Source organism: Notothenia rossii (genome assembly GCF_949606895.1).
Source record: "Notothenia rossii genome assembly, chromosome: 9".
In the NCBI taxonomy this organism is placed as follows: Eukaryota; Metazoa; Chordata; class Actinopteri; order Perciformes; family Nototheniidae; genus Notothenia; species Notothenia rossii.
The window spans coordinates 47,515,320-47,543,222 of record NC_136907.1 but is presented as its reverse complement, the minus strand read 5'-3'; the positions used below and the strand labels follow the sequence as shown (position 1 = coordinate 47,543,222).

The following is a 27,903-nucleotide window of genomic DNA, read 5'->3' as shown; positions in this document are numbered from 1 at the left end:
AAACATAGAAAGAGTTTATGAAATGAAGTTCCTTGGTTTTAGACCACAAAATCAGCTGGAAACCTCCTATCACTCATGTAAAAGCAAAACTGGCTAAAACTATCACAATATTGGGGAAAGCCAGATACATTCTGGACTATAACTCATTGTATACTCTATATAACACACTAATATTGCCATATCTGATTTACTGTGTGGAGATTCGGGGAAACACGTACAAAACCAACCTGCAGCCGTAATGCACATTACAAAAAAGGGCTATAAGAGTAATCAATAATGTTGGATATCTGGAACACACTAATGCATTATTCTTGAAGTCACACATATTGAAGTTCATTGATCTGGTTAAATTTAAAATGGCACAAATCATGTACAGAGCAAGACATAATCTACTTACTAGGAAATTAAAAACATTGTTCGTAGACAGAGAGGGTGGGTATCATTTGAGAGGAAATCTACTTTTTAAACAACTCAAGGTCAGAACAACTCTGAGAAGTATGAGTATAACAATCTATGGGGTGATTTTATGGAATGGTTTGGAGCAGGAGTTAAAACAAAGCACAAGCATCATTCAGTTTAAAAGGATGTACAGAAACACTTTTTTGAAAAACTATGAGAATGAAGAAAAGTGATTGAAGATGAGAAATTATTGTATATGTATGTATAAATGTAAATGTATGTAGGAATAACTTGCATCGTGATTTTAAAGGACAATCATTGATAAAGTAAGGGGTGGGAATTAATAAGCATTTGCTTCCTCCTACTCCCTTTCGGACACATATGATTTATTATTATTATTAATATGAAGACATTTTCTTTGTTATTTTTTTATTTGTTATTTTTAATCTGTTCGAGATAAAGAATAAAGAAAGAAGAAGAAGAAGAAGAAAGTAATTCCGCTATGCAAAGAAATGAATATATACTTTCACATCAGCTACTATGTTACACGTATGTAGTGTCTGCAAAAACATGTTCAAAGTGACAGAACTGAAAATATAAAACTCAAAAGAAAGACAGCGATGACAGAGAAAGGCAATTACAATAAGTAAAGACTTTGCCAAAATATCATACCTTGTTCTTTGTCTTCAGAGAGTCTTGGTATTCTCTCAACAGTGTGTTGTGCATGACCTTGTATGTGTGCACAAAGTCATCCAGTCTTGTGAGCCTCTTCTGCTGAAAGCGAATATTTTTAAGATCCCACTGGCTCTTCTCCATAATCCCCTGGGTCATGTTGTCTTTAGTGTATTTCTGTTAAATAACAGCTCTTTGGTGAATTATTGTGCCTACAACTGTATGGATATCAGCCATGTCATAAAGTTGTGGTTAGCTGTAATTATGTTTTTTTGTTCAAGTTTACCTGTGTTGATTTCTGGGCAACTCTCTTGAACCTCTTTGACAGCTTTTCATAAAAGGGACCTCTTCCATGACATCCAAGGTCACCTGCCATAGAAGCATCTAACTTTAATGATAGGAAAAACAAGCTTAAAATGAAAACATACATGAAGAAGAGGAAGTTAACTAACCCAGTAGTAGTCTTGACCACAGAGCAGCCTGAGGCATAAAGTATTTGAGCAGCTTTGGGATAAAGTTTGGGCAAAAGTACTAATTTGGCTCTCCAACTTTATCCAATGATGCCAGCTGGATGACATCCTTAAAGTGGTAGTCAAACGGTGTTGGGCCCAAATCATTCTGTAAGACACATAATCACGTTCATGTAATTGTTTTGTATTTTGATGCATTTTTGAGTACTAAACCAGATGTTACTTACAATATTATAATTATTTGGTCCATGTAATTGTGTATTTTGTATTTGCATGGACTGCAGTTACAACAAATTAATATCTGCTGAACATTTCTACAAAGGAAAAAAGTCCATACAGCTTATACCTATTTAGGCATAACTCACAAAAGGTAAATACTCAAAGCACCCAGAAAAACACATAAACATTAGGGTTGCAAATAACAATTATTTTCATTGTCAATTAATCTGTCGATAATTTTCTTGATTAATCGATTAGTTGCTTGGTCTATAAAATCTCAGAAAATCAGTGTTTCCCAAAGTCCAACATGACGTACTCAAATGTCTTGTTTTGTCCACAACTCAAAGATATTCAATTTACTGTCATAAAGGAGTAAATATAGCATAACATATTCACATTTAAGAGGCTGGAATCAGAGAATATTTACTTTTAGACAATATTTACTTTTTCGTAAGAAATTACTCAAACAGATTTTTAAAATAGTTGGCGATTAATTTAATAGTTGACAACTAATCCATTATTCAATTTTATTTTATAATTCTACAAAGGATTACCTACCACAAAGTCTTCCTCAGCAATGCCTGAGTCATCAATGACTGGCTGGGCAACTGCTGTCAAAAGCGTCTGAAGGTCTTTAAAATGTTTCTCAACATTTTCCCCACTGCATGGACTTGCCAGCAGCACGGTGGCACGAACTACTACTTGATCCAGTTCTTTTAGAGTAGTAGCCTGGGTCATCAGCCCGAAGACATGCATGCACAGACGATAGTGTTTTGCGGCACTGTGAGTAAGAATTTACAGAATTAATATTATTACAATGTCACTATACTCTAAACTAAAATATAACTAAATCATATTCAGTTGAAGACATCACTCACTGTTTTTTGCAGAGGTCCTTTGCGTTTTTCATGACATGGCTCAGGCATCTATGAAGGATAGGAAGTGCAAGTGCATGCTCCTTTCCTTGTCCCGTCACAATGTGATAATATTGTGATAGTAGTTCATTGAGACTAAGGCCACATAGACTATGAGCCATTGCCTGCATCAAAACTACAGAGCCATCACAAAGTAACATATCTGGTCTTCTGCGAATCTTTGTCCCATGTTGTTTGACACAGTCTGTGATGAAAGAGCCAAAAAAGTATTTTATCGATGCTGTGGTGTGTTCACAGGTAACATATGTGGCAACAGGGACAGGGGAGCATCCTTTTACTGGATTTCTGACCACAAGTTCGTAGATGTAAAAAGGTGTGCTCTCCCCTTTTGCCTTTTTAACAATGCTACCTGTGGCATCTAGGTAGACAATGTCCTCCTTCGATCTGTCATGGAATAACCTAATTGTTCTCTTAGACCGAAGCATGACACCTTTTGGCTGCAGGATTACCTTCTGAATCCACTGGTCATCTTTGTCTTGAACATCCTCCGACATAAGTTGCAGACTCACCATCTCATTTTCGTGCCTCCTCTGCTTTTCCCTTTCACCCCAAGATAAAGTCTTTAAGACTCCAGTTGTCGGCACCTCATCTCTGCAACCAGATTTCAGAACAGTCTCCTCCAACTTGTTCAAGCTTTGTAAATATAAACTTCTTGGGAGTTTAGAGCTAAGAGTGTCTGCTATCAGCTGCCTTTCTTCAGCTCTAATTGGCCTCCTTCTCAGCTGTTGAAGGCTGTGCCGCACAATGCCCCCCTGGAAGCAGACAACAGCCTTGAGGGACGACTCACATTTACTTGAACCTGACAGTCATCAAAACGGCAGTACCCAGTGCAGGTAAACAGTGGCTTTTTTGTCATAGAGCCTATCATTTTCCCACTGTGCCTCTTGAAACCAAAACTACAGTGTGGGTGGACACTTTGGATACCTTTTGCAATCACATTTGTCCAATGCAAACTTTTGAACTGCCGTTTTTGTTGGGTCTTTCTGAGTTTTCTCCATTCCTTGTGTGGAATGAAAAAAAAACAGGGTTGCTCAGGCAATTTGTGGGTGAAGTGTTTCTGCTTCTCTTCGTCCTTTGTAGATGATGTGGTACTGCTACTACTGCAGACACTGCTGGTATTCTGCAAACGCAAGTTGTAAGAAAGGTAGATTAGAAGCTGGTATGCATGAAAATGCATTCAAGTATATCCAATTGCCAAATCCAAACTTGAACTGCATATTGCAAATTTCATCATACAATGTAAGGATAAGAAGATGTTTTTTTTCTGTAAAAGGACATCCCTCAGAAATAGCAAATGTCATTCACAATACTCCCAAAATAGTTGTTGTTAAAAAATATAAATGTTTAACACATTTGAAAGCTGGGAATCTAACATTTAGATGTAAAAAATAATAGCTATTTAACTTTTTAACAATTCATTCTAACCCACTTAAACTGACGTACTTCCAAAGCTTTTTTCAAATAACCTAAGTTTACCTCTTGGCTGTCATCCAGAGAGGATGATTCATTGCACCAATTTACGGGGGAGGCCCGTAAATTGGTGCGAAAAAACGGGCGAACATACGGGCGTATTTTCGCGCGGTTTTTCATATGATAATGAGCCCCTCCTTCTGATTTCCATAGCCAATGAGTTCAAAGTTTCTGTAACCAATCAGTGAAGAGTAAAGCCAGACCAAAGCAATCTGTAGATGAAAGGTTCCTGACATTGTGAGCTGTGAATTGTACATTATTCCAGATTCATGGGACTATGTATTAATTTGCCTTTCAATATAATAAATATATCAATCAATATAACCTGCCTTCATTGTCTTTTAAAATAAAATGGCCTTACCCTTTTCCTTAACCCTCTGGAGTGTGAAATGAAGGGTATTTTCTCAATTTTTAGATGTCTCCTTAAATCAACTTTGAAATGTACTTCTTATAACATGGCATGGTGTTACATGTCAAAATGTTCAGTAGTCTCTGGTCTTGCTAGAAATGCAAAGTCACTCACCTTATGAGATATTAAGCTTACAAATCCGATTTTTGGAAAACTTCAAAACTGTTGTGAAACACAGATGTACTCATGTCATCCATTTTTTTTGGTATTTCAGATTTGGTTCACCAAAGTAGTGAAATATATGAATTACACTATAGGCCTGCCCTATATAAATGTGTTGTTCATGTCTAAAATGAAAATATGTAAATTATAATTTAGAGTAAAATATTTCCATCCCTCTACTTTCACCACAGAAAAGTTACATCAGGAATGATTCACATTCCATACCAAGGTTCATGTGATGATGTGTACAAATACAAATTGAGCATTAAACATTTTTATTCAACCAACTATTTATGTTAACATAAGAAACTGTAAAATCTCAATATTTAAAATATCAGAACTTTCTCAACCAACTATTCATTATAAATGTAAAGACAGGGGGAGCAGTGTAATGGTCTGTCTTCCAGGACAGTGGGTCTGGCTGCTGTGTAGGTGGGGGTGATGGTGCATGGGCTGCTGGTGGCTGTGACGGAGGGAGGTAGGTGTGATTGTCCCAGGTTGATGCTGGCGGCTGTGTGGGAGGTACGTCTGCTAGGAGAGACTTCTTTGCTGGCTGGGTTGATCGTGATGGCTGTGGTGGAGGCCTTTGTACCGAGGTGTATTTTAATCTTGTGGCAGGCACAGATGGAGGTGGAGGCCGCTGTAGTGATGCTGGTCCTCTGGTCCTTGTTGATGGCTCTGGTGAAGGCCCTTGAGCCATGGTAGATCTTGACCTGGGTGCAGGGCAGGCACAGATGGAGGTTCTTGCTGCTAGGCCCAGGCAGCTGTGAAATCGGAAAGAAATATAGGACAATAATTACTACTAAGTTCGTTAAAATATAAAGGTCAAGTCAAATGTTTCTCAAGCACAAATAACAATGCACAACTCAAAATAAAATTGGGAGGTGGGACAGGAGTCTCTCTCTCTCTCTCTCTCTCTCTCTCTTACAACCTATTTAACTATGTTACACCCACACAATGAAAGTACACTATTACTGTAATATTTACATTTACCTATCTTCAAATGGATCCGTGTTGTTGTTGTTGCTGCTGTATTCTCCAGGTTCTGATGCTCCATCTCCACTGCTGCTAGTGTTACAAGTCCGCTGTGCAGAGCTGGTAATCAGATAATAAGCCTGTTGAATAGGAGAAAAGAATGAAGCAAAGGGAAAGTTGCTGCCGTTTGTGTGGTTGTCCTAGCCAAAATTCATTAAACACATTAATAAATTAACTTTCAAATTATATCCGTTTTCTCTATTTATCTAATCATTCTCTGGTTTGACGCCACATGTATCTCTGCGTTGTGTTGTGTGGTCGAATGAATATGACTTCATTCTTGGCGATCAGGTTTATTATCTGTGCAAACAGAATATTAGGAAATGGCTTCACCAGCTTTCTACCTCAATACTTATCCTCAGTGAGGCCTGAAGCTAAATGAGAATGTAAAAATAAAAAGTATGGAAGTCAGCTTATGTCCTGCCACTACTAAAAGGAGGGGATTATTAAACAAACAATTATAGACCCATCTCTAAATTGTCAGTTCTGGCCAAGGTTCTTGAACGCCTAGTGAGTGAGCAGGTAAAGGTGTTTTTATGTAACAATGACATACTGTCTAAAAATCAGTCAGGCTTCAGAAAGCAACATAGCACCATCACTGCTACAATGAAAGTGGTAAATGATATTACGAGTATTTTAGATAATAAGCAGAGTTGTGCAGCTCTATTTGTTGACCTATCCAAAGCTTTTGATACCGTCGACCATCGCATTTTGAAGCAGAGGCTGGTCAGTATTGGCATATGTGGTGGTTTGTGAACTACCTCTCTGAAAGATCCCAATGTGTTCAGTTTGATGGGCTGTCTTCTGAGTGGATAACATCACTAATGGTGTACCACAAGGTTCAGTTTTAGGTCCGCTATTATTCTCTATCTATATTAATAGTTTAGGTGAAAATGTCGAAGGAGCAACCTTACATTTTTATGCGGACGATACCGTTATGTACTGTGCAGGTCCCTCGATTAACGAGGCTGTTGTTAAATTACAGGCTGTTTTTAACATTATTCAGGCTCAGCTCTCTGAGCTTAAGCTTCTTTTAAATGTGGATAAAACCAAGGTAATGCTCTTTTCTAAAGCTAAAGCTAAAAATACACCAGAGACTGCTTTGGATATTGTAACTATGCAAAGAAATATAACTTGAAGTGGTTACCTGTTACAAATACTTGGGTATCTGGTTTGATGACTGTCTCACTTTTAAATGTCATGTAAATAACCTGCTTAAAAAGCTGAGGGTTAAGCTAGTAGTCAGGGGGCCAATCCTGAAAAGTGCTTCCGTTAACACTTTTGCTGCCATGTTTGGGTAGAAGCTGTCAACATATTTTTTTGGTGAGAGGGGACCTATGTAAGATGTTCTAGGGTGGTTGACAAGTTTGAAAGATTATTTTGTGACTTTTAGAGGCCATTTCAGGCCAATTTTTCAGATTGCCTGCTCGAAATAACATGCCCACAATAAATATAGAATATCTCCCCAATCAGAAGGGCCATATAGATAATCCTGGTATCAAAAGAAAGGTGACAGCAGTGGGCTGGCTGCAGAAGTGTCAGAATGTAAATGGATGTTACTGTGTCAGAGAAAATAGAGCTAGACCATTGAAAAAAAGTCAAAAATTCTATTTCTGCCCAAAAAAAACATGTTTTTAGAGTGAATATCATCTTGGAAACATGAGATAGTAGCCCGAATAATTTAGGAATCAGGATTCCAATGTATGCTAGGTACTTTTGCCAAGTTAGAGCACAGTAATTTCATACAGTGCAATACTACACAGGTTTGAATAATGTAATGTCCAAGCGGAAATCTATATGATTCTCGAGGTGACCTTTCGTGCTAATGCTTTTTGACCTTTTAATGTTGTATTTTGACAATACACTTGGATACACATGATAAGACAAAATATTTTTGTGGATTACTGAGGATCATCTTCCCAGTAATGGAACCATTGTGTGTATACAAAATATTACATAAAACATTAAATAAAAACTAAAACGAATAAAATGAATCCAGTGTTAGGGTCGGAAGGAACCAGAGCAACTCAGGGGTTAGGCATGTTCAAGCCAACAGGCGTGTTTATTTGGAAGAGGGAGGGAAATGTATAGACGAGGTATAGTCAAGGCAGTGTGGGGCACTAGAATCCTGGTGTCTACGAGGATGAGGACAGGCCAATGGGGCACAGGAGACACTGAGAAGGAAAGAGACACAAGATCAGAATGGCACAACAACTGGATGCACAGCAAGGTAGTAAACTTGGTAAGTCTAGAATCTGAGGTACATACCATTAGGACCTAGCACTTCAGACTCAATGTTTGCTGGTTACAGATGGGGATCTGTACGCCCCTGCACCCTCAGTACACGTGCTGATGTGGAGGGCAGAGCATCGCACACTGAAGATCTCGTTGTTGATGTACTTTTTTCTGGCGGCCGCACCACAACATCCAGATCAAGATCGGTTTCTTCACCGTTAGTCTCTTGAATGTCATTGGAGTTCATGCACCACGCTGCACGAGCACATCCACACGCCCCACTGCAATACAGTCCTCTTCTGTGACAGAGACACTGTCTGGTCTGTCTTTGCATCAGCTGCATGTAGTAGTATACGTGTATCCGCTTCTTCATGTGTAGCTTGTAGGGGAGATACATCAATCCCAGCTGCTGACGTGACTTTTTCAGGATCCTCAAACCCTCCACTGATAACAATTTCCTAATTATAAAGCTGCACATGATTCTCAAGCTCAGTTGATAGGAAATGGGTAAGGTTGGCTTTGTTTTCATCCATTTCAATGAAGCTATTCCAGTTAGCAGGTAGCTTTACATCTCTACTCACAATTGTGCGAACCTTTCGCTGAGTAGTGCTGCGTTTTGTTCTTGTTCCACTCTTGATGGAGTTTTGTTGGTCCCGATCAAACACTATATCCACTCTGGTGACGTTCTCATGTAGATTAGATGCAACTCTATTACTAAGGCCAATCCATCAATGATGGTGCATGTTTTCATAACAGATGGACTGAGCTCTGTTTCCTTTGCACCAGCTTGTAGTATGGTGGCTAAGTCAGCTTTGTTTGTAGGCCTGAGCACTGAATCTGTTGTGGCAAGTGACAGGGGGACTGCACAGAGTTCTTTTTGGAGAAGCCATCCATGTTGACCTCTCTGCCACTCTCCATGGATACAATGATGCGGCAAAAAATATCCCTGTCAGGCTTCACACACACTTGGATCTGAGTTGTTCAAGCTTGGTATCTGTGCTATATAGGCTTGAGAATGTTTTCGGTTTTCTCTTGGTGAGACTGGTGTGGAAGTCTGTGTTCGTTGTGCTTAGTCGGTTTTTCACCAACTCAGTGATAGTTTTTTTTGACAGACTCTGCAGCATGTGTAAGGTCATTCAGTATCTCTTCTGAGGCAACATCACCAGTTGTCAGGGACACTAAATCCTACATATGCTCTTGCTGGAAGACATTGTATCTCTGGAACTGATCAACAAGTTGAATGACATCGTGATTATCCCTCTTGATTCTTGATTGAAGGCAGTCTTTGTGCCTCTCCTCATCATCGTCGTCATCATGTGTCAGTCCAAACAGGGATCTGGTATCCTCTGCCAAGGATGCACGTTCATTGTAGGTGATGGAGCAACGGTTTCTTGCTGGATCATTTCTAGTGATGCCTATCAATCCTCCAGCAACCTTTCCCGTTTTATTGATGTGTTCAAGGCGAAGGTCGAAAGGTACCTCCTTGAAGCTGTGTTTGGTCTCCTTGGCTACAAAATCACCATCTAGGAAGCCCTGGTAGACCTCTGGTGCTGTCTGTGCCAGCTGTTCCATGTCTGCAAGAACACAGCACCCCATATTGTGTAATGGGTGTGATCATACGCAGCAAACCAAGGCATCATGCTCTTGAAGGCTGACATGTACAGGTTCCAATCACCACATCTCAGTGCCCGGGTGAACGCAAGGAGAATAGACACAAGGTCCATGTACTGTCTCCAGAAGGTAAAGGTTGGCTTGTCTTCATTGGCCTTGTCAAACTGTACAAGGAGATCTTGAATCTCCCCAACTTTCAGCACAAGTTCCTCATAGCATTCTGAAGCTGCTTCCATTTCTCCACTTCCTATGTGCCCAGACAGTGCATCTGCCAACTCTAAGCAACTGTTGTCGATTGTGCAGTCATTATCTTCCATCCATTGCAGAAAGCTTGGCCACAATATCCTCCAAAGTGCTTCAAAGGTTAGCTTGTGTGCATGGGCTACACGGTTCCATCCCTTTCCCTTCATGATGTTTTCAGCTGTGTTCTTTCCAAACACACCACTTTCCTCAAGGATGTCTCTCAGTCCAGAATCAGCAAGATGCTGGCCAATGACCTTTGAAAAGTTCATTTGCACATGAAAGCCACCCAGGAGAATAACAATATTCTCACACTCTTTTTGGTGATGCCACTGAAGCATCTTTGCTTTGCAGTAGAGCTGCTCATCAAAGGTTATGACTGTTTACCTTTGGCCCAGCTGTGTAGTTATTTTGTGGCAGTTTTGTAACACCGTCCAGATTGTGTCATAGTCATGTGCTGGAGAATTTATGATAGGCATCATTCCAGCTACTGTTTTTTGGTGATCTGATTTTGACATAAGCTGGTTGAATCCACTCCAAGACGGAACAACTTCCGAGTTCTGTTGTCTGCACAGAATCCAGGCAAGATCCTGGTTCTTTGATTGCTTAGTTAGTTGCGTGTCTGCATCATACATTTCTGGTTTAACTGGCCCATGGAATTTTGGAGGGGGCTTCTGTGATTCCATTTTAGCATCCTTGAGCTCAAACATCCCTGGTGGAATTGAGAGTGACTTTGCTCTGCCTGATATCAGCTTCACTTTGGGGATTTGTTCTTAAGGTTCACTTCGTCTGAAAGCTGCAGTCTGGGAGGCATGAAAGGTTCCTTTCCCATCAAGTGTTTCTTCATTAATGTCGATGTTGTCATTTGTATACATGATGTATCCAGGGAGCTTTGCATTGACAAAGTTTTGTGGAATAAATACTCTACCATTGTCAAAGTATTGTTTCACGGCCTCGTTTGCTATAGCAGTATCTGTTCTCAGCACTGACTCGTAGCTTATACTGTGCCCAGCAGCATGGAGTAACTGCACTAAGCCCTTTGAGCGTGTAGCTTGGTGTACTGCAACTCCAATTCCAATGTGCTTTGGTGTTAGTCTTTGTCCACCAGATGCCAGGAACACAATGTCTTGAGCAATGCTGAGTAGTTTTTTGTTCACGGTTTTTTTATCCATATTTTCTTGGTCGTCATCATCAGTGCATAGAAGTCGTAACAGCAGGTACAAACTCTCAGGCACCACTTCTTCTGCATGGTGCTGATCAATCCCTCACATTACATCATGTCTTGGGGACTCCCTGATGTCTGCCTTGATCTTTAATGACACCCAATACAGCCAACTCAGTGTCTCAATGTCACAACTAGCCATTCTCATTCCTTTAGTGTCATCTTGGGATTCCTGTTCATCATCCATTGTTTTCTTTAGGTTTTGGAGAGCAGCCTCAGCTGTCATTTCAGGAAATATCATCAAGGGCTTCGTTGGGCTCAATAATTGCACAAATAATGCTTTCCCTTCAAGCAATTTGTCAAGCTTAGTCTTGAAATGATGACTGTTGTATTTTCCTGGTTCCAAGTTAAAGTCTTCAATAATTTCACAGTATCTTTCCCAAACAGTTTTCAAAGAGTATATTTCACCCCTGGCAAGGCCAGTTCTCAGCTCATCTGCCACATTGTCGAAGCAAATGGCATATGTGTCTGCTCTTGGCGTAGTGCTTTGGTACTTCCTGGAGAATGCCCTGTAGCAGATAAGTTGATATTTGCCCTCTGCGGAAATCAAGTCATTGACTCCTGCAAGCCTGCATCTCAAAACTGTGTCTAGCTGAGCCAGCTGAAGAATATTTTCCGATGTGCGTAAGACTTGAATAGTGTGGAGGTTTTCCTGAGACTTATCCTCCTGACAAAAAATGCATTTTTCCCAGATGACTGGAGCAATTGAACTTCTAGTGGAACGAGGGCGGCTTGCAGGTTCCAGTGTGTCCTTAGTGTTTTCAAAGCACTGCTTAAGACGATCAATGACAACGGCATGGGTAAAATCAGCATAGCATGTCTTGTGCCACTGGACCTCTTCTGCTTTTGTGTCCAGGAACTCCTGAATCCGATCTAGAGTATCAACATATTGTACATCTTTGTATTTTACTCGTTCACTTGCTCGAAGTTTAATGCATTTCAGTCCATCCTCAGATGCTTTTCTTAGTAGTTTATCTTGCCTATTTTTCCCAATAAAGCATTTTTCCCAATTAATATCATTTGCTATTCTTCTTCTTTTACTCACTACAGCTCCCTCTGGCTCCATATTGGCTCATCTGAAAGGCAAATACATATTAACACTACTCTAGTCTCTATTCTTGTGAGGAGAAATTTAAAAGTGGATCACTGCAACATCTTTAGCTATACATTATCTCAGGAGCTGGCGAGCTAACCAGCAGATTTAAACTTGTTCTATATACATGTGTAATAGATGCTATAGCTATTTTACCAGTACACATTCTCACAAAAACTCATGTGCACACAGTACTCCTTAATTTGACTGTTGGTGAAGTGAACAATTGAGCTGGAAAAGATGGAATGATCTGTGCTGCTAGCTAGCTAGCAGATGGGCTAGCTAGCTTGTAGATGGAAAAAGGTTTAGCATATCTGTTTTTTTGGCCACGCTTGGTGGTCGAATCCGGAGGTAACTGTTATTTAGTCGACAATATCAGACTCAAACTATTTATTATCTCAAATACCACCCATTAGTTTGAACTGTATAACTCTTTTGCTTCACTGACATTGCTACTGTGTTTTGCTGTATCAACCCACAGCAACCCATGTGGTAAGCTATGATATTGTTTAACCATTGGTTGATTTTTTTTAATCAATAGTTAAGATCATACCGGAGATATATTGAGGGATAATATTACAAAATTGTTAGAAATTACAGAGCACATTTTCACTAATTTGGCAGCATTGTTAAAAAAGGTCCAATTTTACCACTTACAATGATACAATGATTAAATGACCAAAAAAATCTTTTTCAAAGATGTCAACATAGCTAGGCCATATGTCAAGGGGTTAAACATGAATACTGGATAGGTTTACAGCTTCTACCCAAAAGTGATTACTTAAGTTGCAATATCAGTGTTGGCCCCCTGACTATAGGTTTCTTTTACAGAAATAAGTCCTGTTTCTCGCTTGAGGCCAGGAAAAGGCTAGTCACTGTGACCTTTTTACCTGTGCTGGACTATAGTGATTTGTTATATATGAATGCACCTGCCAATTACCTGAGCAAGTTAGATGCTGCGTATCACAGTGCACTGAGATTTTTGACAAATTGTAAAGCACTTACGCATCACTGTACACTGTATACCAAGACGGTTTGGCCATCACTTACTGTACGGAGGCTCAGTCACTGTTACTTTTTCATTTACAAAGCCATGTTGGATAAACTACCGTCTTATATCTGCTCCCTGATCTCTCTGCGAATTGAAAGTACTTATTGCCTGAGATCGCTTGCTATGGTTTTATTAAATGTGCCAAGTGCTAGGACTGTCTTAGGGAAGAAAGCTTTTAGATGTGCAGCTCCACTAACATGGAACAGTCTGCAAAAAGAATGGAAAATTACCAAGCTAGTACCACTACATGTTTTTAAAGCTTGGTTGGATGCTACAAAATCAGATGCTGTTGGTACCTGTACATGTGGATAGATATGTAAATTGTAATCTCTGTACATTTTGCTGTATGATGTCCTTTTGTTGTTCTGTTGTTTATGTTTTTATGTCTTCATGTGGAACCTACTGCTGCAGGTCTCCCTTGAAAAAGAGATCATTGATTTCAATGGGATTTTACATGGATAAATAAAGGTTTTGAATTGAATTGAATTGAAAAATACATTTAACCAATCAAAATAACTGTCTGACATATTTCGTTTTCTAATCAAAAATGGACATAAGTCCACATGCCATATTATAACTTTCATGAAGGATTAAAGCCTTTTTCATTTACAGTATAATACAGTGATAACAGATAACACACACAACCCGACTGTACTCACTTTAACATGGCTGTTGTACAGGCACAATATTAGCATAGCATTAGCGCTTCAGCATTTAAATAATATGAACAATTATGACCTCAGACCAGCATTTCACATATTTATACAAACAGAATAAACTTGAAATGTAAGCCAGACTAGTGCACGGGACTTGTTAGACATAGTAACATAGTAGAGCCCAACATTATTCAGGGAGCAACAGCCTGTGTTAAAGAAGCTAGCGGACGCCATTAGCCACACGCTAGTGGCGTAGCTCACAGAATGACATTAAACTACACATAAAATAGTTTCAAGCAACTTCTTAGATCGGAATATGACATAATCTGTGTACACACTACTAACCTGTTGAACAGGAGAAATGAATGAAGCAGAGGGAAAGTTGCTGCCATGTGTCTGTCGTCTGTGGTCTTCTTCTTCTTCTAAACCGGAAGTGGCGATACCATAAACCGGAAGTGAGGCTAAGAACGGCGAACTTAAAGATAACAATACCATTAGCACTCCTAGTGGTGACTTTATGAACTGCAAACAAATTATAACATTATAAAATGCCTTTAAGGCAGCACACTGTTTGAAGTGCTGCACATTATATAAACTAACGTTACACACAGCAACGACATTAACTGCAAATAGTCGTGACTTGTGTGAAGTGTAACATTAAACAATATATTAACATATTAAATACAACATTTATGACACCACTCGTTCCACTCAGTAACCCTCTTTGTTCTAAGACATGTGATAGTCTGTATACACTATCATCTTCTCCATCCATTTACAAAAGTGTGATGTTAATGCTATGGGTCTGTAGTTACTGAATACCTTGTTTCCTTCTTTAATAGCTCTGCTACATTCCTCATTCCACCACTGCACCACTTTCCTCCTACCCTCTGTTGTTCTTTTTGGTATAGTTTTATTTGCTGCTTCTTTAATGTGCATTGTAATTTGATTTGAGCACCTCTTTACTTCGTTCTAATGCTAACAATTGTGCTGACTCCTTACGGCAAAGTCTAAATTTCTCCCAGTCTGCTTTACCAAAGCGCCACCTGGAAAATATACTCACTTCCTATTTGTGTTGATGATAGTGAAAACTGGGTAATGATCACTTCCTATGGTACAGTCCATTACATACCATTCACACGATTTAACTAAACTATCCGTCACAAGTGTGAGGTCCAAACATGATTGTGTCCCCCTATTCACGTCTATTCTTGTTTTTTGTCCATTATTAAGGCGAAAACAATGATCTTTCCTCTAACATTTCTTCTACAACATCCCCATTACTGTCTGTTTGACTGCTTCCCCATAGGCTGTTGTGAGCATTAAAGTCACCACACAATACTTCCCTTCTATGAGCAGTCCCTGCTATTGTCTGTCAAGTTTCAATGTGAAGATTTTTACACGGATTATAGAAATTGACAAGCTTTATGCTTCCTTCTTTTATTGGGCTGCACATTTCTACTATGACACATTCCTTGTCTTCAGGGGATGGAAGTGGGGGCTGAAAAGAAGAACCGGTTCCGAACCAAAACAGCACTAGCACGGAGCTAGAACGGGAACCGCGTTGGTATGAAAGGGGCACTGTGTTCTTTGTTCCGTTTTAGAAAAGAAGTGTGATTACACAGATTCTGATTCTGAAGAAAACGGATATAATTTGTAAGTAAATAATAAGTCTGTTGAACAGGAGAAAAGAATGAAGCAGAGGGAAAGTTGCTGCCGTTTGTGTGGTTGTCCTAGCCAGAATTTATTAAACACATTAATAAATTAATAAGTGTGATTGTCATTCATGGGGGTATTGATGGGTATAGCCGCCTGGTCGACTTCCTCCAGGCCTCAGACAACAACAGGAGCACTACCGTGATGGCGACCTTCATGGACGCGGTGGCGAAGTATGGTGTGCCCTCGAGGGTCAGAACCGACCATGGGGGCAAAAACAACTCTGTCTGCCTAATTATGAACATCTTCAGAGGCTCTCACAGAGGCAGTGCTCTCCGTGGAAGAAGCACTCACAACCAGAGAATAGAACGGCTCTGGGGTGACCTGTGGCGAGGTGTGAGCAATGTCTATTACGACCTCTTCAACTTCCTGGAGAGTGAAGGCATAATAGACATAGACAATGAAATGCATATGTGGGCCCTGCATTATGTCTATCTCCCGCGCATTAACCATGACCTACAGGGTTTTTTGGACCAGTGGAACAATCATGGGTTGAGGACCGAAAGAAACCAGAGTCCCATACAAGTTTTTGTCCAAGGTTGCCTTGAACGGCAGGGCCCGACCACTTCTGCCATGCAGAGCCTCTTTGGTGGAGGACAAGGAGATGCTCAGGAGGAGCCAGAAAGAGAGGGTGGAGCTGATGCAGGGGATGTTGCATTGGACTGGCCAGAGAGGGTCACCGTACTTCGAAACCAGCACCTGCTAAGTGATGAGGACATGCAGCAACTCACCGCACAGTTTGATCCTCTTGCTGGTCGTAGAGGAGATCTTGGACTGGACGTCATCCAAAATATACTGTCATTCATGGCAACATTGAATGTTGTCTGATTTTGTCACGGACATGACACATATTTCACAACACTATTTTAACACTATTATACATATGGCTGAAATAATCATCATCATTAATTGTTTTGTGATATTATGTCCCTCTTGTTTTCATATATATATATTGATATATGTGTCCCCTCTTCCTTCACAAGCACTATATATCAATATATAATACTATTCTGAAGCATGCAATGAAATAGAAGCAGAAAATGCTGCAGTGTTTGTGATGAATCTTTATATACATTTCTGAATAAGTCTCAGAACCATTTTGTGGTACACTCTAAAAAGTGTACTTGATAGTAGTTGAAGTAACTTAATACATTTAATAAATCTGATTCAGATTTCTGCTTTAGAGATTCCGATGTACTTTTGTGGGTTGTATTCATGTGATTTTTTTGTTCGTTGATTTGATTTGCTATTTTGTTATCAGTGAAAGCAAATCAATCAAGTTTCTCTCATCTAACGTGCGTGTGACGTCATGACGTCAACGTCTTTGCCAGATCTTTCCACCGTCACATGTGCAGCCTTTTTCTCTTGAGACGTGACTTCGACATACGGTAAGTGTGATTCAGACAAGTTATATTTCTTATATAAAAATAATGTACAATGTCATATATAACATGTTCCACCTAAATTGTTTAAATGTTGTTGCAAATATTTAGCCTTAACGTTTGAAAACTGAAGGAACCAAGCTATGATGCACTGGCTCCACTGTTAGTTAAACTGCTAGCTTTAGCTCAAACATGAAGATAGTTGGTTACTTGCGGGTAGAAGCCTACTCTCTTGGTTTAATACTTTCACTGAAATGTGTTAAAATTATTCCTATTGTGTACTGGCGTAGCTGCTTATTACCAAATTAGCACAAACTAATGCGCAAACTGGGTCATGTTAAGGCTAGTACTATCATTATTAGTTCATTAGCTTGTCACCAAACTGGCACACATTCTTTTTGGTACTATTTCGGCGAATTATGTTTAATGTGCCTTTCTTAACACTTATTGTGCTTGTGCTGTCTTCTCAGACTGCCATGGCTGATGTGACGCCTGCAAGACTGAAAGTGATTTTGGGGGAGAACAACATTGAAAAACTGTCTCTTCCAAATGGCATACCGGAATCATTGGATGACCTTCTCAGCAAGACTTTCTTTGGGTTAAAGGGCGACGTCAGACTGCAGTACATGCACTAAGACTTTGGCAACGACTTCTTCAATCTGAATTCCACCACTCAACTTCAGGATTTGGGAACAATCAAAGTGATCCACCAGCAAACAAATACACCTTTGAACATTGCCACTGATACCACATCATGATGGCAATGTTTCGTTGTCATCAGATGACACAATAATCCTCTCATTCCCCGAATCTGTGTCCTCTCGAGCCAAACAGTGGCCAGCGGACTTTCCGATTCCTCAATTTTCATATGACACGGAGCTGCAGCTAGTGAAAGGGAATTCTGAGTTTAATGGAAGCCACAAAATGTTGACTGTCAACTCCCGAAGCAAGTCTGATATTCTGAATAGACTTGCAGAAACAATTTCTGGATACAAGGCCTATCCAGATGATTCACATTTCTGCACAGTAGCAGAGGCTCTTATCAAAAAGCATCCTTGTTTGAAAGAACCTGTCTCATTAGTAGTTATAAGACAACCACTTCTGTTCGATTTTAATTAATGACTGATAAGAAATGATTTATGACTCTATCAACCGGAAGTCCCGCCCCTATAAACCGGAAGTCCCGCCTCCCAAACCAGAAGTCCCGCCTCCCAAATCGGAAGTCCCGCCCCCAAAACACCGGAAGTCACGCCACCTGCCACTCTGAAATCAGACTTTGATCCTCTTATCTGTTCAGACCTTTGACCCCCTTATCTTTTATGACTTGTTATTGTGAACATTGCCCCCGATAGCGGCAGATAAGCCCTTTGATGTGAATCTTAATATAGCAATGTCATGATCGGTCAATGATAAACCAGATAGCCCTGACTTGTTTTTTTGAACATTGCCCCCATAGTGGCAGGTAAGCCCTTTGATGTGAATCTTAATATAGCAATGTCATGATTGGTCAATGATAAACCGGATATAGCCCCGATAAGGATATGGCACCAAATGTAAGACTTTGATCAGCCCTTTAATGTGAATCCTGTTAATATCTTACTAGTTGAACCAAATAGTATAGGCTACTATTAGATATATATATATATAGGCCTAGCCTAGAAGAGGGCCTGCTATAAGATAGTGTTCTTTAATAATAATTAGGGCCGGGACTTTAACGCGTTAATTAAGATTAATTAATTACACAAAAATTAACGCGTTAAAAAAATTAACGCATTTTAATCGCACTTATTTTTGTACCGCGGAACGTTTCTCACTGGATGAGTTTCAGGGGTACCGATTATACTGGAGCACCAACTAACGTTCATGACTTCAGACAACAACAAACCACAGTGAACAATAGTGGAATGAAGACGCTGATGAGACCGCTTTGGTTCGCCCCGTGGATGGGACATTTTGTTTTAAAAAACGGACGGATGGAAGCGTCGATAAGAGCAAGGTTGTTTGCAAATTATGCAAAAAGGAATTTGCATATCACCGCAGCACATCAAGCCTCAAGTATCACCTCAATGCAAAACCTATAGCAGCTAGCATGGAAGCTAGCGTGGACGTTAGCCCGACTCGGAGTACAAGGACCCATACCCAATTCGCGTTGATCAAACAGTGGCCTATGCAACAGAGAGATTTTATTTTTCATCAGGATATTGGAAGAATAGGAGGGATTGAGGTCAATCACTGGCACTTTTTTATTTTATTTTAAATGGTACAGTACACTTTATGTTGAACTATTTATTATGTTGTTGGTGCAACTGGCACTTTATGTTGAACTGTTTATTGTTTTGGCCAAGGTTATTGAGAGAGTTGGACTGAAATGTATTAGATTTTTTAAATCAACTGTTGGTAAATCAACAAAGTCTGTTATGGCCTCTGAAGCAACAGAGAGATTTTTTCTAATAGTCAGGGTTTCCAATGTTCTGAATGTACTTGAAAGTATTGTGTTTTACTTAAAAAACAAAGTGTTATAGTTTACAGAAGGTCTACCTACCTATAGGCTACCTGAATCTCTGAAATGTACTATATTCCTAAATATGCTATTGCTACACTTTATGGCCAGTGTACCACCTTGAAAAAAATAAACAATGTTTTGTTGCTTAAGCTTATGTATTCAGTCATTATTCAATGGTATACTAAAATCCATGTGAAAAAAATTGCTTCTCACTGTTCTCAGGTCAAATATTTCTATGTGATTAAAAATGTGATTAATTGCGATTAATTAATTACAAAGCCTGTAATTAATTAGATTAATTTTTTTAATCGAGTCCCGGCCCTAATAATAATATGACATAGCGACTCGTTTACGGTAATATGAGCCCTGGAGTGTTAAGAGGGGATTAAAAGGGTCATCTTGGCAAGTTTATTTAAAAAAAAATCAAAAATATAAAAATCATATCTCCTCCTTTCTTTTTTCCTTCCCCTTTAAAGGCAGTTTGTGATTTTTAGGGCTGTTTAAGTGAGACAATGTAGTTTTGATAATTTCAAGTTTCAAGGCTTTATTGTAATATGCCCATTAGCTAGACCCTCCAGAAAAACGCAATTCTGCGATCGCAGAATTTACCGCATAATCAGCAAAATGGCGCAGATTTTTAAAAGGCCGCATATTTATCAAAAGGCCGCATAATCCCCGCATTTTTCCACACAAAGTTGAGAAGAAAAAAAAGTTAATTCGTCTTGACGTGACGTCATCAGCTCGCGCATCACAGAATGTAAACAACACTGTATAGAGCTCATTTACCAACGAACATTTCTACTAAAGACCGGGCAAAAAGTGGGGGGAAACTATTCTGCACCCCGTGCAACTGTGTGTTGGAGCATAAGAGAAAATCGACGGTGGCGACCCACTTTGATTCATTCAAACATTCGAAAATGCTTTCTGCTGCTGCGGACAAGAAAGCCATTCAACTCACGTTCACCGAGGGATCAACCTCCAAAACCCTTTCGAGGGCTACAAGAAACGAAGTGAGTAGCCTACAAGATTGAAGCTGGTCAGATAACGAACGAGTAAATGAAAACAGAATGAGGCGGAGAAGTGTTTTGTGTGTGTGTGTGTGTGTGTGTGTGTGTGTGTGTGTGTGTGTGTGTGTGTGTGTGTGTGTGTGTGTGTGTGTGTGTGTGTGTGTGTGTGTGTGTGTGTGTGTGTGTGTGTGTGTGTGTGTGTGTGTGTGTGTGTGTGGGGGGGGGTGGTGGTGTGTGTGTGTGAGATTAAAATAGCCCAATTGCTTTTACAATAAATAAACATTGAATGTGTTTAATTGAACAGTAAAGGGGTTTAACGTGGCAGGTTGTGTGTGAGAGAGAATAAATAAGACAGCCCAATATTTAAAAAAATTGTTATTCTTTCCCCCCGCATATTTAGCATATTTCGCAACTTTCCGCATATTTCCTAACTTCCCGCAATTTCACCGTATAAAATCACATAAAACCTTCTTAGCGACTCGTTTACGGTAATATGAGCCCTGGGGTGTTAAGAGGGGATTAGAAGGGTCATCTTGGCGAGTTTATTTAAAAAAAAATCAAAAATATAAAAATCATATCTCCCCCTTTGTTTTTTCCTTCCTCCACCCCTGCTTGCTATCCCTCCCACCCTCTCTCTCTCTCTCTCTCTCTCTCTCTCTCTCTCTCTCTCTCTCTCTCTCTCTCTCTCTCTCTCTCTCTCTCTCTCTCTCTCACACACACACAAAGACCCGCTCACACACACACACACACACACACACACACACACACACACACACACACACACCTACACATTGTACAACAAACACAGACAGCTCCTAAAGCATATACTAAATATCAGGCTACAGCCGTTGTATATTTTATTATGTGAAGCACTATATGGTTTCATGAAAAATATCTACAGTTTATTTGTAGATATCTCCTAAAGCCTGCAAATAAAGTGTGAAATGTAGGCCTGTTACATATATTATTGAGCGATATATATTATACACACTGTTCTGCTTTCTGCACTGACCTCAGCAGCTGTTCTCACTGTAAACATCGCCTCACAATGTTTTTTTTTTTTACTGACACTCTGCAGATTTGTGTGTAATTCTCTCACAGAGGAACTGTAAGAAACACTTTTATGTATGCAAAACCTTTAAAAAACTAGAAAATAAATATACTTTGTCTGAATAGATTTTCTTTAAAAGTTTGTCTGAATAGATTTTCTTTAAAAGGCACTTTGATTTTAATGCTATTTCAGTGGAAATGTTAACATCAATGCAACACTTAACAACTGGTAGAATATGAAGTACTTTGTAAGGAATTGGGTTTCTTTTCATGGCTGTTTTTTTTATTTTAACACTTGTTCAGTTAAACCATGTAGGTTTTTTTATGTTAACATTACATATTTTAGTTATTTTTCTGCTACCAAGATACTTGTTTTGATACACTTTTATGTAGGAACATTTTACAACTGGTAGATTGTCAATTACTTTGTAACAAATGTGTGATTTCTAAATGCAGTATTAAATAGCCCTGCTATATACTATGACCATTCTTTTCTTATTTATAATATGATTCAAATGGAGTAATTTAAGTTGTCTTATGCACTTGATACAATTTGTCGTGATGTGTTTATTCAAAACCATGTCAACACACAATGTCATGACTTTTTTTCAAGATCTTTTAGACAAACTATACTATGACTTGCTTTATTTTTTTTAAATCCTATACTGACATTGCAGACAAACTAAATAATACAATTCTTAACTACATACTATACTTGTATTTTTTTTTTCAAGATACTTTTTGACATACTATACTAGTACTTTTAAAATAAATGTACGGACATTCTACACTGTGACTCTTTTTAAATTATATATATATATGAAATACTATACTAAGACTAAGAACAGATTTGATGCAAAACTTTACAACTTGGTAAAATAAGAATTATTTTGTAATGAATTGAGTTTCTTAAAGAATCAAACTCTAAATGTAAAGTTTGTGATTTTAACACTGATTTAACAATACAGTTTTGATCACTTTAATAACCTGAATTTCTTAAATGGTTTTTTAGATGCTTTACTGTGAATTATTTCATTTTATTCTAACATAACGTTACTTTTTTCAACGTGCTGTTTTCATATTTTCCACATAATGTGCTATTTTTTTCCCTCTATGACTTTGTTCATTATATTTTGAAAAACTACGCAGAGATTTTTTATCAACATACAACTATTACAACATACAACTCGCTGTTTGTGAAATATTTCAACATACTTTACCTGTTCCTGCTTTTCTTTTTTGAAGGGTTCCAGGATATTTTGCACTTCATGCATAAAACCACTCATCTTTCTTGAAACTGACATACATTTGAGAAAAAAGACGTGCTATCCTTTTTACAAACAAGTTATTTTTCTGCTTCTTCCTCGCTCGTGTCTCTTCCTTCAACCAACACAACAATCAAGTCAGATCTATCAAATGAAACCTCTACATCTGCCTTTCTCCCACCCTAGGGTCCAGAGTGTCTCTGTGGTGTAATCAAATATTGACACAGCTTTAATTAAATAAACTACCTAGTTTCAATTTATCGTTTAGTGTGGACTTTGCACATTTAAAATAACTTGTGTATAGCTGGTGCTACAGACAGCAGAACTTTTTGCATTTTTCTTTAACAAATGCCACCAAAGATAATGGCGTGCCAACAATTACCACAAATGTTAACAGCACACATAGATGTAATTGTAGAAAAGACAATTAACATACCAAATGGTGCAGGGCTCCCAGTCATAAAGGTGCTCCGTCCCCCCCTGTGGCAGGCAGACAAAGACATTGTACATCTGTATGCTCTTTGAACTTTGTACTTTCACAAGTACTTATGATTGTTCAAATAGTTTGCATATATTTAAAAATATAGTCGTGAAAAAAGAAGTCTGACCGACTAGAGGGATTTACAGGATGTTTACACATAGCTTAATATTGTGAATTGGACAACAGCATTCCTTCAAGGTAAGATAAAGTAATTGCTATACAAATTCAGAAAATTATCCAACAGCAAACACTGTCATCCAGGTAATCATTATCCTACCTTTCGGTTCCTTGTCTTTATTATTTTGCGGACAGGGAACACCTCGAGATGGTTGTGAGAGCAATCTGTAATTGTATGGAATACATTATTTACAGGTAAAGTACGTTTTGTAGAGGGCTCAACTCAGAATGCACAAACATTTCCACTTTGTGACAAAAGCACATTTAGTGTTTCCTACTGAGAAATCACAGAAGTTTACGAGTCTACACATGGTTTTATTCAAAATCTTAGCTTCTCTGCCATTCCTTCGGAATGTTGCTGTGTGTGCTAATGGACTTATTACATCTTATATTGCTTGCTACTGAGTGGATATGTTTTAGTCTTATATTCATTACACTGGGACTTGGGCTCTGTAGCACTATATTACATTAAGCAATGATGTGCAAGCTTTCTATAAAATTATAAAGTATAGAAAGGTTTTAATGAATGTGACTTCAGCTTATCAGACAACATACATACAGGTTACTCTGTTGTGTCTTTGTTTTAACTCCAAAATGTGCATGTGTGCAAATCATAAATATAGCATCCATGCATAACATTTGAAGGCAAATATGAGTCCGGCCTTTAATAAATCAATGTTTGGAACGTCTACAAAAATCGCAACATTAACTTACTGATGCTTATGTGGCATCTAAATGAGTAGAATACAAGCTAAACATACCTTTCATTGTTTTGGTTCTTTTACGTGGCTGCCGCATTGGTGGGATTTGGTGTGATGGTTCCAGCATAATTTGAACCTGGTTTGGTGGTGGGTGGGTGCTGGGAGCCTGGTTTGGTGGTGGGTGGGTGCTGGGAGCCTGGTTTGGTAGTGGGTGGGTGCTTGGAGCCTGGTGTGGTGGTGGGTGGGTGCTTGGAGCCTGGTGTGGTGGTGGATCTGCTGTTTCCTGTGGTTGCTGTCTATGGGTGATGGGTGATGGATCACATGGCACCAAATTTAAGATGCAGCTTCCATCGGGCAGTTGGTTGGGTGGGTCTTGGGGTGGTGTTGGTGTGTCAGGGTTCTCCTCTTGGTCTGGGTTGAGTCTTGTCCAACCTACAAAGGGTTTGTAGTACAAATATGTTTAAAAGCCCACATATTTATTTATTATGTATAATACCATAATGTTGCATTGGTTAGTTATCTGTTCATATATAATATATTTATACATATCCACATCTGTTTATACAAGATTTTCATTCATGCCTCCCCATATTAGTATTTCATTTTACTTTCTGTCTTATCTTATTCTATTTTATAAGTATATATTTGACTTATTCCTGCATGTTAGTTTTGCACCTACGTTGTTGGACTAGTTTCTTCTTGCACTATTTTATTTCTTCCTGTACTGTTTGTATGCTGCATTGTTGGAGGAGCCTGGGAGTTAAGATTGTCATTTCCAACAACCACGCTGTAGCGGTGCATATGACAATAACACCTTTGAACATTGAATGTTTGAAAACAGGAACATGGAATACACACACATACATTATAAAATATGAAATTAGGCCAATGTGCAAAACATGCAAACAAAGGCAACCCTAATCAAGCTAAACTGTAAAAAAAAAATTGATTGAGTATGATGTCACCCACAGGTATCTGCTTGGCATCAGGGCAGAGGAGCCAGAGAAGCTGAGGGTTGTCCACAGAGCCACTGCTCAGCGCAATTTATTTGAAGAAGAAACACATTTTTTTTCTGACTGTGTGACTGTGACTCTGATTGTGGTGGAGGATGTCCCAGAACACGTGTCCTCTCTTAATTCTTACATGCAGGGGGTCCTAGCAGTGCCAGTGGTCCACCATGCAGCATTATGAGTATCATACAGTAATTAAATGTTTACAGCAATCAAACTGATCGCTTCAATATTTGCAAAAGTCAATGGTATCCCCCACACTGGGTTATCATTGGAAAATGGAAGTTTGATAAGTGAACAAAATTTATTTATTTAAGTTTTGGCCTGCAATATAATTAGGACTCATAGGCTTTATTATATGTACAATGATGCTTATAACATGTATTTCTACAATCTGGCTTCAATTCACCACCTCACCATCTGCATAGACAATTTCCTCTGTCATCATAATCTTCTGTCAATTAAAAAAAATATAGAGATTTCAACTTTTGCATGGGAAGTGGCATACACCTCTTTCAAGCCCTCTTTAAAATTACTCTCTTTGTTGCTTTGAAATAAACAGGACAAATCAACACAACACATTGTATAACAGATAGTCAATATATGCATGAGTGACTCGTGCAGATGGTTATTAAATAAATTAAATCTCACCTGCAACCATCAGATTGAAAATGGCCTCCACATTGTCGAGGCATGTCTTGGCTAATGGGCTACGCTGGGTATGCATGGGCATCAAAACCTTCATTTTAGATGTCCGTGGCACCCTCTTGGTAGGGGGATACGCCAGCAGCAGCAGGGGCTTCAAGCCAAGGGCATGCAACTTCTCCAGCTGGGAAAATAATTGTTGAGAGGTAGAGAGATCAATTAGATAAATACACAAAACTGTTGTTCACATTTGAATTGATCCTAATATCCTGGCATCATAATAAAAACAATGATTTGTTCATAATGTTTTGTTGGATACATTTGGGATTTTTAACTTATGAGACAATTTCTAAACTACCTACACATAATAGTTCATTCTGTTTGAAAATCATTAATCATGAATTATATTCTCATTAATGATACAATTAATACTGTGGATGTGAAGCAATACCAGTTCATTTATAATCCTCTGTCAAAGTAATAAAACTACTTTTCACACTTTTGGTGAATGAGATAATTCTGTAAACTACATACCAGAAGGGCAGCGTCATCAAGAACGTGGGACTTGATTCTGTTTTTACTCATGGATGAAAACCACTGCTTCTGCTGGCTTTGGAATTTGTCCATTTTCTTTTTGAGTCTCACATTGTTTGGCTGTGGATGTTCACATAGTGGGCAGATTTTATTTCCACAGTAAATATTTTCTCTACAGTTTGGGCAAGTCTTTTTTTGTGACCCTCCAGCCATTTGTAGGAGTGAAAGAGTGATTAAAAGACAAAGTGAGAGAGTAATTGAAAGATAAAGTGAGAGAGAGTGATAGAAAGAGAGACAGTGAGAGAAAGAGTGGCTCTTAAAAGTGCCGTTGGTTTTATATGTGTGTGTGTGTGGATATGTGTGTGTTGGTGATAGTAAGTGTTGTAATGAAGCTGTAAAACAGGAAAAATAAATAGGATTATTTAGAATAACAATAACATCTGTGCAATACTCTATGTAATAATAATTTATCTGTGCATTACTCTATATGCAATAATAATTAATCTGAGCATTAGTGTGGCACACATTATGCATTTATACTGTGCATATCAGTGTTTCCCCTACCATTGTCTTGGAGGGGCGCTGCGCCCCGACAACGGAGCCCCGCGCTACCCCTGAAATTCAAGGTGTTTAAAAACACTTTTTTATAAACATTTTTTAATTTATATATATATATTTAGCACCAAATTGCAACTAATCTATATCTACTGTCACTTTTCATATTGAACATGTGTTCTTTTATTAAATAAATTAAATGCTTTCATTTTAAGTTGTGAATTTAGTGTTTTTGACCCTAAGAAACACTGATGCATTAATCAATAACAGTAATCCACAGCTCCTCTCTCCCCTCAGCCAGCACCCCCCCCCCCCCCCAAAGCAGTAAACCTAGGGGAAACACTGCATATTGTTATATTATGCACATATTTTTACATACTTGTTTTTCTTATATCTTCTACTATATATTTTAATTCTACAATGTAACAATCCCAATTTCCCCCGGAGATCAATTAAGTATTTCTGATTCAGAGTGGGACATTTGGTGGTCCCCACTGGCCAGTCAAATCCTCTGGAAAAACTCCAGTTCCACATTTTTGTTCCACTCCATCGCCGATGCCCTTTAGCCACTATTACAACTCTGTGTTGAACACTGTCTTTACAACACATGTGCAAATACATGCATTTAAACATATTTTTCTAGCACGCACCTCCACTATCCAACTGTGCCGGGGACAGCTAATGTCATGTAGCTGTATAAACTATAAATGCTATCCAGCTAAAAACTTTGACCGGAAGGCCGGAGGCCGCTAGTAGCTGGACGTGGCCGCTACAGTAGGTTGCGCGTAGCCTATTGTAAAAGCTAAACACACTACAAAACTCAACCTTATATCCAGGAATGAAACGCTATAGAGACTGTGCTACAGTGGAATAAATAAAAGCAATATTATTTCGTGTTTTAAAGAAATAAACTCCCCTTGATTTTAGATACTTACTATAGTCCGTTGTCAGATGAAATTAATGAAAGTGAGGTGATTGTGGGTAACGTAACGTGGCTA

General features: G+C 38.8%; 2 protein-coding genes across 4 annotated transcripts in view; both read right to left on the bottom strand.

The window, feature by feature from the left end:
* LOC307019703 (uncharacterized protein) overlaps positions 1–22,967 on the bottom strand; it is a 47,858-nt gene extending 24,891 nt beyond the window's left edge. For all 3 annotated transcript variants that reach the window (XM_079650760.1, XM_079650759.1, XM_079650761.1), the window contains exons 1-6: positions 22,758–22,967; positions 2,639–3,815; positions 2,319–2,541; positions 1,524–1,689; positions 1,358–1,440; positions 1,072–1,248 (exon numbers count right to left, since the gene is read on the bottom strand). In XM_079650760.1, the coding sequence (XP_079506886.1) occupies positions 1,072–1,248; positions 1,358–1,440; positions 1,524–1,560 (297 nt within the window). In that variant the 5' untranslated portion in view covers positions 1,561–1,689; positions 2,319–2,541; positions 2,639–3,815; positions 22,758–22,967. The remainder of the gene's footprint in view (positions 1–1,071; positions 1,249–1,357; positions 1,441–1,523; positions 1,690–2,318; positions 2,542–2,638; positions 3,816–22,757) is intronic.
* A 271-nt stretch (positions 22,968–23,238) lies between these two features.
* Positions 23,239–26,976, bottom strand: LOC307019704 (uncharacterized protein). The gene is made up of 5 exons (XM_079650762.1): positions 26,351–26,976; positions 25,823–26,000; positions 24,298–24,593; positions 23,561–23,625; positions 23,239–23,282 (listed from the first exon to the last, which is right to left on the bottom strand). Exons 1-4 carry the CDS (start codon positions 26,561–26,563, stop codon positions 23,581–23,583), a joined length of 732 nt encoding a protein of 243 aa, XP_079506888.1. The 5' UTR covers positions 26,564–26,976; the 3' UTR covers positions 23,239–23,282; positions 23,561–23,580.
* Positions 26,977–27,903: the final 927 nt, after the last annotated feature.

Coding starts and splice junctions, on each gene's coding strand:
- LOC307019704 (XM_079650762.1), bottom strand. CDS start 26,563: ATGGCTGGAGGGTCACAAAAAAAGACTTGCCCAAACTGTAGAGAAAAT. Junction 26,001..26,350: donor TTGATGACGCTGCCCTTCTG/GTATGTAGTTTA, acceptor TTATTTTCCCAG/CTGGAGAAGTTGCATGCCCT. Junction 24,594..25,822: donor TTTCAATCTGATGGTTGCAG/GTGAGATTTAAT, acceptor AACCCTTTGTAG/GTTGGACAAGACTCAACCCA.